The following is a 12,788-nucleotide window of genomic DNA, read 5'->3' on the forward strand; positions in this document are numbered from 1 at the left end:
TGAAGGCACTAGCTCGGCCAGAGCCACGCTGTGCTTGGGAAATAATAAGAGTCTGCTCTTTTACAACCCACACATACTGTAAAAACCAAGAACACTCTATTTTGTTGAAGCAAATAGAAGCCATAACATTCTGGCGGTGATAGAATATTCAGCGGCATATTGCGCTCACATTTTGAAGAAAATGAAGACACTTGACATAGTCATAGGAGTTCCATATGCTTGTTGAGGCCCACCTGTACTCACACACTGCCAGGTGTGCTGGCAGAAAAGGCTAACATCTCTCCATCCTGGAGCTGAGCTGAGCTGAAACCTCCAAAATGAGGATATTATTAGTAGAACTTCCCTTATGCCTGCAATATGTTATATGCCTTAATTTGTTTATGCGTGCAGCACATCTTATTTAAACAATGTATTTAAAAAATTAAAACTCATGAGAAAACTAACTCCCACTCAAGCTGTATTCCAGACTGTTACATAATTGGTGTCCCTGTTATGTTTTACTGCACCAGAGGAGTACCTAGTGTACAGTAATGCACTCATCTTATTGTGAATGTCAAGAGAAAATATGCATGTATACTGTACATTTACCAGGCAGTGCCTCGCAGCACATTACTAACTGGCTCTTGATGGCACAGGAAGTTGAGCCTGGAGGTATTAAATGAAGCCTTGGTGTAAATAGGAGTACTTTTGTAGTGCAACATAAACCTTTTAAATGACCAGTTACATGAAAAGCATTTGTCTAAATGAGGACAAAAGAAGCAAGAGTGGTGAGTGGTTGTATGAAGGGCAACAGTATAAGGTCATGGGTAACGCGTTTCAGTCGCCGCTGAGACTCGGCACATTTATGGTCGCTGGCCTTTTAACTGCATGACATCAAGGTAATTCATATTATTCAGAAATGCCCTGACGCATACGGCATCTGCAAAAAATAGATAATAAATCATTCTGCTTTCCCATTGTTAGGTGATATATTTAGATTGTATTCTGGAGGTATTTGTTTTGCTGAAGTAGGCCCACATTGTACCTCAGATCATGGTGAACAACCCACGACTGTTTGTCTTCTAATTAAAAACACAATATAAAATTTTTTTTTCACTTGATAAATGTCAGACTCTGATAAGAACGAGAACCTGCAGGTGAGCATGTAAGGAAAAGAAACCCACAAACTGTAGAACTGTGGGATACATGTATTTTTTCCCCTTCACAGTCACTGAGAAATCAATGTTAAGAACTGAGCTGAGGCATCAAAGACCAACAGCCTATCTGACCTGCATAGAGCCCCACTGTGGGGTATAATGCAGCATTGTACACCAGTTACTTAAAGACCCATTCATGCAGACACTAAGTAAATGCATAGGACCGTAAGATGGGGGGTTTAGGGTAAGATACGATTTACAATACTGCCTCCAGCCTTTACGATTAAACAACTTACACACAAATGGAAATATATTCAGAGAAGAAAAAACATCAGATGAAAGTGTTTCTGATTAGAGAAATACAAACCAAAGGTTTTTATTTTTCATAGCCTCCTTTGTCTCTCCATAAAAATAGTGTTGCTCAAAATAAACTGTTAAAAGAAAAAGAAAGTCATGTTTCAATGTAGTCCATGGAAAAGCCCCAGTATCAGACATTCATTTTTGTTTCACATCAATCCTCTGTTTTTTTTCTCGAAAAGCATAACGGTCAGCAAAGCCCTGTATCACTGCACCACATGTCTGTTCCTTTGAAAAATTAGCATCGGAATGAGCCCTTGCAGAGACAAGTCAGGCAACTGCTGTAATGCATTATTAAATTAGCCCTAAATACTACACAAGCCATTAAGAAGCATGTCAAAACCTAAGGGAAAAGAAATAACACAAAATGCAACCAATAACAGAACAAAGTATTTGCAACAACTGTTATTAGCCTGCACCTCATCTTTGCTAGTTAAACCAGTGGGGAATCATGTGCACACTAAATAAACATGTTTAGATACGCTACAACTAAGAAGCACTGGCACTGTGAAATAAACGCAGCTTAGCTCCAGCAAACAGAGGGTTAAACCTTAGCTGCAGAAATTCACTGCAGTCCAAAAGCATTTGGCTGATAGCTACTGAACAGCACATTCTATCTGTGCCATTACGCTGCTATCCTTGGACAAATGTTTCTATCTATCTAGATTTTGCTTTTGTGTCTTTTTGTGTTCCTAAGTCTTGAAATACCATTTTTATTGCATATAATATTTGGCACAGTAAAAACTGGAGCTTACATTTGGGGCTGTATGTAGAAACTGGTGCCTGTATAAAGAGTTTTTTTTTTCTTTTTCTTTCATTTTTTTTTTTTTACTGCATCCTAAATATGGTCAAAAAACAAACTAAATGCCTCCTTTCCTACAGTAGACAGTACCACCTTCTATTATCGATCACAAAGCAATTCAGTATCTTTGTCATTTTTTAAATAGAAGTCACCAGTTATTAGAAAATAGTTTGAAATTACTTTCTTTTCTAATATAATCTGCATGTCTCACCACTGCCTGACGGTAGTTTCATTTATATATATATTTGTATTTTTTTTTCATATTTATATACTTATGTATAGGCATGTACAAGAAACAAAAAACTGTCTCTGTTTTGCACTTCTGTACAAAAGAAAGTTACCGTTTTGTTCTTTGTGCATTCTATTGCATGAACTGGTGAGCAGATAGGTGGAGAGGAGAGGTTGGGGCAGAGTCAGAGATAGATCCAGAGGGAGCATTACTCAGATTTGGGTCTCTTGAACCTTCTCCTTGCCGTGAGTAGTCTTAATGACGTAGGGATCAGCAATGGTGCTGATGTGGCTGTGATGCTGTCTGACTGAGCGATGAAGAGAGTTGTTCTGGGTCCAGTGGGCTCCGTAGCCCCCTTGGCGGGATGAGGAGGACACGTACCCAGGCTTAAAGGTGTTGCTGTTGTGTTCCACTAATGTAGGCAGTACCAACCCTGTGTCATCAGAGCCACTAGATCCGGAGGTGGGTGGTGGAACAGGAGGAACTTCTTCCTCCATCTGTATGATTTCTATGGTCCTGGCTGCTGCCACCGTGCTCCTCTGTTGATGCCGCTTACGCAACTTATAGAACGCTATCAACATGGCAGCTGCCAGCAAGGTAACAGCAACAAAACAGCCAATGATGATTTTGGTGGTTTTCATCACCTCATCTAGGCTGGCAGCTGGCCCACTAGGGACTCTGGCAGTGGGGATTGACACCTGCCTTGGAGTCTGAGTGTTTTGGAACAGCACAGTAGGTGTGGAGATGAAGACGGGCTGAAAGACAGAGGGTGAGGCAGGGATAGTAGGCTTGGGTTTAGGGGTCTCCTCCACTGTGGGCTCCAAAACTTCCACTGTCACGGTGGTAAAATAGGACAGATTAGACGTGTTGAGTTCAGCATTGCTGACGTTTAGGTAGGCCGACGCATTGGAATTTCCCGCCATGTTGCTCACCATGCAGGTGTAGACCCCTGTGTCAGACGGGAGCACGTTGGAGAAGTTGAGCGTCCCGTCGTTAAGGACCGATATCCGTGGGTGAGCAGAGCCATGGGTCAGTACAGTCCCATTGGGGAGAAGCCATCGGACTGAGCTCATGGCAGCTGTGCGACACTTCAGTTCTGCCACCCTCGCCGCAGAGATGTTCAGATCTCTAGGAGCATCAAGTATGAATGGTGCCGAACACTGAAAAGTGGCCTGATCAACTTCCACCAGGTATCGTCCCCTCATGTGGACCGGGGTGTGGCAGCGTCCACAGCAGGTGGAATTTGTGGGAATGTATTCTCTGAGCCACCAGGAAAGCCACACTACATCACAGTCACATCGCCAAGGGTTGTGGTGCAGGTGTAGCTCCACAAGGTACTGTAGAGGGGTGAAGAGGTTATGGGGCAGGGACGACAAATTATTATGGGCTAAATTCAGCTCCACCAAGGCTGTGATGTCATCAAATGCATTCCTCTCAATGGTAGTGATGGCAGAGTTCATAATCCACAGTTTACGTAGATTTTTAAGCCCACGGAAGGCCCAAGGCTTCAGTTCAGGGAAAACATTCTCAGATATTTCTAGCTCCTCCAGTCCCACCAGTGGTGAAAGATGGGGAAACTCCCTCAGGTTGCACATCCCCAAGTTGAGATACTTGAGGTTCTGAAGGCCCTCAAAAGCCCCATCAGAGATGTACTCCAGCTTTCTCAGTTCTCCCAAGTCCAGTCTCATGAGGGAGGGAACACGGTTGAAGGCATAAGAGGGGATGCTCTCAATGGGATTGTTTCTTAGCCATAACTCTCTCAACTTTGACAGGTACTCAAAAGCTCCACTGGGTATGACTGTCAGTCTGTTGTCAAACAGCTCCAGGGTATTGAGGCTGGTCAGGCCGTTAAAGGCCCCCACCTCAATCTGCCTGATAGCATTTCTGCCCAGCTGCAGCACCTCCAGGTGATGCAGGTGTCTGAAGGTATCTGCCTGTATGGTCTCTATGCTGTTTTCCATCAGATTCAGGTACCTGGTGTTGGCAGGGATGTTCGGGGGAACTCTAACCAGGCCTCGGCGGGTACATACCACCTTGCTGAGCTGGTTAGTGCAGGAGCACACACCTGGACAGTTCTGTGGGTTAGCCGAGCCCTGCGCAGGGCCTGTGGACTGGCACATACTGAGAGCAGGCACCATGAGGGAGAGCACGGCGAGCAGGGCTGCGTTCCAGGTAGGCTGCACACTAACCTGGCCCAGAGGACTCATGGTGTGGAGGGCTCATTATTCTGCATGGTGGGGGGAGACGGCACACACCAGAGGACAGACCACCCTAGCCTGGCTGGAGCAACTCAAGGCTCCCAAGTTCCATCGACAGTGCAGGGAGATGCTACATCAAAATTGATGTGTGTGTGTGAGAGAGAGAAGGAAAAAAGGGGGACAGAGAGGGAGACCGAGTGAGAGAAATTAATACAAGAGAAGTAGCAGATGAAAAGCAGTGCAGCAATGTAAGAAAAAGGTTGAATAACACTATCAGTGACGTACCTCATTAGTTTGGAAGTGGTCCCTTTTGCCTCTTTCCAAATGTTAAAAGCAACAGTCATGCATCACGTTAATTTATAATTTCCTTCCATGGAAAGGCATCAGATTGATGTTTTCTTGTTTTCCCTCTCTGAAAAAGTGAGGTGGCCCTCTATTAGCCAAGGGTACAAAATGGCTCCTGGTATTAAAGACTGAAAGCAGCATGAAAAGCACTCACAGGCAGAGGTAAGGCCATGAAGGCTTGGCAGGTGCCTGGATCCCTTCTGCCCCCACTAACTGCCCCCCTGCCAGGCTGCAGACTCCAACATGCAGCTCCACTGGAGATAAATCACAATGATCCATAACGCAGTGAAACAAATCAGAGAAGGAGAAAGAAGTGACCAACTGAAATAAATAAAAATCCCCAGTTCTGTCGGCTCCTGATACATGTGTTGGCTCGTCGGCTCGTCGCCTGTTTGGTGGAGAGACCTCCCTCACTGTGACTTTGCCAAGGGCTAGTCGGTCGCTGATTAGCCCCGTTGTGACAGAGACTGAGAGACAGAAAAAGGCTAAAGAACTCCCGGCACAGTCATCCCCCTCTCCTCTCCTCCTCTGTGTTCCTTTTGCTTCCTCCCAATGTTGGGCTGGCCCTGGTTGGAGCAGCTGCAGGCTGCCGTGTGCACAGTTAGCAGTAATCCGTCTATTCCTCCTGGGGGGAGGGGGGGTTTGGGGTGGTGGGAGAGATGGTGGCGCTGGGTGGGGGGTGGAGAAGGGGATGCGCTGCACTGTTGGAGCTTCGCAAAAGGCTGTCGGAAGAGAGAGAGAGCACTCTTGTCCTCTTCTGCAATGAGAGAAAAGAGACGAGGATGACGCTGAGAGGATGTGTGTGGAAGTGGGCTCCGTATCTGTATCCAAAAACAGAGAAAGGTATTGAGGATTCTTCTCTCCACTCGCTGTTTGTCCCCTGGGCTGTCTCCTGCAGCATTCTTCTGCTTGCTTATTTGTTAGTTTTTCTCCAGGGCTGAGGTAGTAAGTTGTGGCAGTTAGCCATGTGTGTGGCTGTCAGACTTGCGGCTGGCTGGTGGACTACTGCAGTAGCCAGAGTAGAACAGAAAGAGAGAGAGAGTGAGAGAGTCAGAGAGAGAGAGAGAGAGACAGAAAGAGAGAGATTGAGAGAGAAGGAGAGAGAGAACCACTGACAGATCAAGAGCAAGAGAAAGATAGAGTGCGCGAAGGAGAGTGTGTGAGAGAGAGATGGAGAGGAGGAGGCACGCGAGCACTCAAACAGGCAGCCCACCGTCACAGAAGCAGCAGGAGCAGCATTCTAATCCACATCTCCTCTTCTTGTTTATTCTCCAATCTCTCTCTTTTCTCTATTCCCCCCTCCGTGTCGGTGTTGCAGGCAGCTAAGATGCTCGCTCTGCCCCCTCCCTTTGTCCTTCAGTGGGAACGTGAATGTACTGCTGACGCACTCCTCTCAGCTGCTCAGCCAGCCTCAGAGCAGTGCATTGGTTTGATGCAGTGTTCCTGTGTATTAACACATTCAACCTCCCCTCCTCCCGTATCCCTCCTTCTCCCTCCCCTCACTGTAACTATCTTCTCCTCTCTTACTCTCTCTTTTTCCGTCTCCGTTTCTCACATGTTCTGTCCCTCACCGTCTTTTTTTACTCTAACCTCCTAGATCACTTTACCTGTGCCGATCCTCCCCTCTCTGTCACTGTCCGTCTCCTTCAGCCTGTCATTAAAATGGGAAGCCTCCCATTCCAATGTATCATACAGAGACAAGAGGTCAGACTTTCTACTCCAACTCGAGAGAGTTCTGTGTTCTGTCTCTCTGTCTCGTGAGCGCAGCAGTGCGCCAGTGTTTTCCAGTGGAGATGCAGCTTGCTGCTATTTCTCACCTCTTGAAAGGCACAGTTTGGTGAGTGTTTCCCTCATGTATTATTACCATAAAGGACAAACAGAAAGAGTTGTTTCTTGTATCTGTTTTTCTTATTTTTTCAGTTGAAGTGAATTTAAAATGTGTGTGTGTGTGTGTGTGTGTGTGTGTTTAGGAGGTGGGGGGGTTGGGTCGGGGGGTCCGTGACATCATAGAGGACTGAAATGCTGACTCTGCTTCTGTGTCTGCTGGGCAGTCTTTCCTTCAGGGAGGAGAAAGATGAAAGAGCTTGCACACAGTTATCTCTTAGAAAGATGAGAGAGAAAGACGGAGAGATAGAGGAAAAGAGACTTACCGAGAGAGTGGGGGAGAGAGAGAGAGATTGGGCAGGGTAGGAGGAGATATATCCACGTCCTTGGTGGAATAGGGGAAAGGAGCCTATAGAAGGAAGAGAAGAATGAGATAAATAGGGATAGAGAAGAAGGATGAGGGAGACTGATGAGGGAACACACTGCATAGTAGCCTCCTCAGTGAAATGGCACAGAAAGGCAGAGAAGGGAAGGATAAGGAGTAGGAGGGACGAGAGGAGTGTTGATAGTGTTGGATTAAGCATCATTTGAATGCAGGAGAAGGAGTCTCCCTCTCTGCCTTTGGTTAATGACCACATTCTCTCCCTCTACTCCTCCTCCTCTCTCCTGTCACATATATATTTTCTATTATGGTCGTGGTCTGCAGAAAGACTGAAAAATACCACGCAGACAATAATGAACATGCCAATGTCAATTCCCATTTGAAGTCCAATTTAGGAAATAAATAAGACAAGACTGGAATTTTGCATTCCACTAAAGATGTTGAAAAATTAATGCTCAATGTCCATAGTGGACCATAGCGAGGATGATACAGAAGCTAGTTTAAATGGATGCAAGGTACAGTTCACAGAAGTGGAGCGTGAGGACTAATGCCTTTGTCTTACTATATGTGATCCCTTGATTGTGGTAACATATATGAATATGAATAAAATATCACACTAAATAAATGATAATGCTGAGTTTATTTTCTGGATACTTCTAAATAAAGTAGTAAAGAATGTTACCCTTCTCTTTGCATTTTACTTGCAGCACATTCGTTTAAATCCTGCTGCATTCATGTCACCATTCAAAAACAAATTTATCTTACTTTGAAGCAATCTCTCACCACCAAAACTGAAGCAACATGAAACTATGGTGCTTAGACATGATACAATAGAAACGCAACATTTCTTCTCTTAAGAAATGTATTTGAGTCCTAAAATGTGTTTTTTTTTAATATGTAGTTTAAAAGTCATTTATTGTTCAGCATACAATTTAATTTTTTTGTTAAATTTAGTTTAATCTTGTGTCTTAGGCCAGCATGGTTTGTATGCTTTGTAATAATGATTATTTGAAATGAATTATTTTATATTATGTTCATCGACACAAAATCTACCTACAATTAAAGGAATGTCTGTCCCCGTCTTCCTGTCCTTCAATTTTTTTCGACACATATATAGAGTTGAGTGCAAGCTCTTGAGATCTACTGGACAAACCTATTAATAGTATGTTATGTACTCTCTATGTAGTATATTGAGAGGGGACTATTAACTGTTACACCACTAAATGGTGGGTAAAGCAACAGTATATTCTGTAGAAAAGTCGCATTTAAAGCACCAGCAGCGATGCAATAACTTGCTATTAGCACATCATGTGTATACTCTGCTAGAGAACACAATTACGTCATGGCAGGTGTATTGCTGAATGTAAAGGTGTGTAGATAAGTGGTACCCAATAAGCTGGAAGCAGCAATAAAGGAGGCAAAGCAATCAGCCCAATGAAAACAGGCACATTTTAAACCACCACTCCACCAGTAATGAGGTATGGCAGCAATGGCCAGGGCAGCTACCATTGTTAAAACCACCATTTTGCATAAATTAAAATAAAATTTGCACATAACACACACACATTATGTGAAATGAGGGGTTATGACTTTGAATTAAGGAGGAATACAGACTGACCTTCATTGCCCTATGCTATTTTGGAGACATTCAATTGTGTGAGCTACAAAGGGAATGAGTGAAAACTTATTTTTTCACAGTTTCTTTTATGCATCAAAGAATGACTTTGAGACGGCTAAAATAACAGATGAAAAACAAGGATGGATTTTTTTTTTTTTTTAAACTGGCAACATGCCAGATCGACAAGAACAGCCTTGCAAGAATGCACCAATAATATCTCATGTACCTATTCTATTCCAATTAGATATGGTGTTTTAGAGGGAGGAGTGGAAGAGAGGAAGAATGAAGAATGAGCGAGAGAGGTGGGGGGAGGGGGGGGGGGGGGGATGAAGGGGAGATAACTTTTAGTTAAGGTGGTGCAGGCAGGGTTGGTCACATAATTGATGGTCGTGGTTGTAGCTGCTGTGTTAATGCTATTACAGGGGGCATGAGCATGGAAAGGTCAGTTAGCACGCTGAATATATGACGTTTCCTCCCGCTGTCTTTATGGCTGTCTCTCTCTCTTCACCTCTCTGTCCTTCTTTCTCTGTCCTGTTTCTGTTTATGGGAATCCATAGTGAGGAACACCAGCCACAGCCTCTGTAGTCCGGTTCTCCCTTTGAATGTGTAGAATGGGGTTCAGGCTGAGGATTTATTGCCATGTGAAAATTAATATACAGTGTGTGGTAAATCATAAGGAGTTTTATGGAATTACTCCCTAGTATGATATAGCATCTTGTGTTACAGTGTGTCAATTCCACAGCATTAATAAATCTTTAAAAAATGTGTCTTCCAATATCATATATTATGAGCTGGGTGGGTTATACGATTAGCTAATTCCTGTGTTTGGGTCTTTCAAATATAATTAAAAATGACAACAGTGGTCACCTCGGGCAAATCAGGGTCAGAGAATTTATTCCACTGATCATGTGGTGCATCATGGAACTTAATTCCACTTTCTCTCATAAGGAACACAATAATATGACATTGATAATATTCTGTGAATGGACAAGATCTATTTCATGACATGCATCTGCAACAGCTGTTATACCTTCTTATAAAAACTGCATGATGTGTGCTGTTTAACAATTGTTATTCACTTTAGTATGTAAAACTGATCATAACCTTTTATAATGCATGTTTAGAGTTTAGAGTGTGACATATCATCTGTAGTTTTAAAGGGACAGTTCACCCATAACTAACAAACAAACACATTCTTCCTCTTACCTGCAGTCCTATGTATCAGTCCGGATTGTTTTCGTGTGAGTTGCAGAGTGTTGGAGTTATTGGCCGTAGAGACGTCTGCCTTCTTTCAACTATAATAGAACTAGATGACACTCAGCTTCTGGTACCTAAAGCGTCATAATAGTATTTGAAAAACTCAAAAGCAGTGTCTCTTTCCAGAAATCATGACCTGGGTACTCATGATAATCCACAGAGGTTGTTGTGTATGCTCACAGCAAGATCTGTGGAATACCTTGCATTAAACCAAAACAATCTAGATTGATCAATAGCAATAGGTTCACCGTCCCTTTAATGTATAAAATACCTATTGGAGTATGTCCCAAAATAGTAAAAATATTACATAAATTCTTAAAGGAGCCATATATAACATTCAGAACATTTACCAATAACGATTAGGTCTTTGAATCAGAACCTCAACATTTCACTAAGCGCTTAAAAGATATGGGCATCTCAAAGGTAAATACTTTTTTATTTCATCCTATGCAATTCGGCTTCAGAAAAAAATACTCGAACGAAATGGCTACTTGCTATTTCCTTGAAAAAATCTAATCAAAATCAAACAGTGGGAGCAGTTTTCTTGGATCTGAAAAATGCTTTCGATACAGTGAATCACAATGTTCTTCTTTCAAAGTTGTCAAATTTTAATTTTTCTGATGAAGTAATGAAATGGATGAGAAGACAATGTACCAGAGTTGGGAATAAAATGTCATAATTTATTAACTGTTCTGTTGGTGTCCCATAAGGCTCAGTCTTAGGCCCTTTACTATTTAGTTTGTATGTTAACGACCTACCACTTGCATGTCCTGAAGTTTAAACCCAAATGTACGCGGATGACACGGCCATCCTGGCACATGGAAGGGACAGATGTGAAGTGGCAGCCAAATTGACAGCAGCGATGGCCAAAATTGCCTTCATGCATGTATTTTTATATAAGAAAAAATGGAAATACATTCGAAATCAGCTACCACTAGATGCCGCCGAATTATATATGCACTATGATTTTTTCACATGTTGCATACTGCATCACAAGTTGGTCACAAACTGGAAAAACAACACTTGCTCCACTACAAACGCTCTATAAACAACCTCTCAAGGCATTAGTCAAAACGCCATCAAGTCATCATCAATGCAGTATCATTCAAAAGCACAAAATTTAGTGTGTCTTACCGATGTTAGTTTAGTGTATAGGGTCATTCATAATCTGGCTGCTCCTCCATTGAAGGAGTTTATATCACTGCGCCCAGACAACAGGAGAACAACTAGGACGACCAGTAGAGGTCAATGTGCAGTACAGTGCAGATGTACTGAGTTTGGCAGATCAGCTTTTTCTATAAGAGCCACTAATTATTGAAACTCAGTACCAAATGAAATCAGAGACATTAGCACATTCCTTGGTTTAAAATCTAAAATAAAATCATGGCTTAAATCCACTCAATCATGCACCTACCAACTATAAACTCAAACATTAGCTCACTATTTTGCAATCTCTTTTGTGTTGTACTTTAACATTGTTTTGTGTTGTGTCTTAATACTGTGACTTTACTCTTGCTGTTGTCCTGTGTTGTATTGTGTTTTAAGAGTGTGAAACTTTGTTGTTGCTGTTTTTTTGAACAGTTTTTGTTTGTTTGTGTTAGATGTATGTTATTTGTTCCTGCTCAGGGACTACAGATTAGCTAGTAGCTAATTCTGGTATGGCTGAGAGCCAAGCACTGTCCCTGTTAAATAAATAAATAAATAAATACATAAATAAATACATTTTGAATCTGACATAATTGTTATTCTTACCAAAAGAACAAAAAACATTTAAATAATACCAACATACTTCAATTACCAAGCCGGTCAATAAATGCCTTTCAGTACCTGGCTGAATCGATTTAATCAGATCTAATGTGGAACTATGCCCTGAACTGTTTGGTCACTCCTGGATGATGTGGTCTAAATATGTGGATAAAGGGGATCAAGCCCTCAATGTGAGACACTGAGTGTGGCCCAAACCCTCTGCCCGATTGCAACAGCTGTCAAGCGTCAAACTCACTCTGTAACTGTCACGTTGATGGACTGGCTATGCCCACTTCCCTGGAAGAGAGGGAATATGTTGCCCACAACATGCACTATAATATGACCCAAAAGAGGCCAAAAGGACAAGACATCGAAGACTCAGTAGCACTGAGGGGTTAGGAATCCATTTACAATCTTTGGAAAGTGTGTATCAATACCACACTGGGGTGGAGGGGGCTGGTGCTAAACATCTGTGGGCAGAAAGCAGCGTGGTGTTGGAAGGAGAGAGACAACAGTGGGTCAGGTCAATACTGAGCGAGTGACATCCTGCCCTACAAAGCTGCGTCAGGGTTAAAGGGGAAATTGAATGTTGCAGGAAGTTGAATGCTGATAAATGTGTGTGTGTGTGACCCAATTAGCTTGTGTGGGCTTTTACCATCACTGAGGTTTCAAGCCATGCTACCGGTCGTCTGTAGTGACTCTCTGTCTGCTGCTTTTACAGTAGATTGCCCGTAATTTACCTTGTACTTTACCTTTTCTGACACTGCTCACTCTAACTGCTGACTGCAGAGTTCTGATGACTGGTAGCTGCTGTTAGAGAGAGGGTTAAAAGCTGGAGACAGGCACTGCAGGCTGACCCCGTGGTCACATATTCTATTGAGCCGTAAGGGTCAA

The 12,788-nt window shown here is 42.9% G+C and overlaps 1 protein-coding gene and 1 long non-coding RNA gene across 4 annotated transcripts in view; both read right to left on the bottom strand.

The window, feature by feature from the left end:
- Positions 1-12,788, bottom strand: part of LOC131973999 (uncharacterized) — a 182,507-nt gene that overhangs the window by 99,916 nt on the left and 69,803 nt on the right. The window lies entirely within an intron of this gene.
- Positions 1,173-5,573, bottom strand: lrrc4.2 (leucine rich repeat containing 4.2). Of its 2 annotated transcripts, XM_059336149.1 has the most exons (3): positions 5,008-5,573; positions 4,710-4,852; positions 1,173-4,589 (listed from the first exon to the last, which is right to left on the bottom strand). In XM_059336149.1, the coding sequence occupies exons 2-3, from the start codon at positions 4,729-4,731 to the stop codon at positions 2,737-2,739; spliced, it is 1,875 nt and encodes a 624-aa protein (XP_059192132.1). In that variant the 5' UTR covers positions 4,732-4,852; positions 5,008-5,573; the 3' UTR covers positions 1,173-2,736. The 2 variants fall into 2 exon arrangements, with proteins under 2 accessions (XP_059192132.1, XP_059192131.1); XM_059336148.1 differs by having other exon boundaries at positions 1,173-4,852.

This window comes from Centropristis striata, chromosome 6, assembly GCF_030273125.1.
Source record: "Centropristis striata isolate RG_2023a ecotype Rhode Island chromosome 6, C.striata_1.0, whole genome shotgun sequence".
Classification (NCBI taxonomy): domain Eukaryota; kingdom Metazoa; phylum Chordata; class Actinopteri; order Perciformes; family Serranidae; genus Centropristis; species Centropristis striata.

Excerpts from the sequence above, each read along its gene's own strand:
- lrrc4.2 (XM_059336148.1), bottom strand. The coding sequence starts at position 4,731 with ATGAGTCCTCTGGGCCAGGTTAGTGTGCAGCCTACCTGGAACGCAGCC.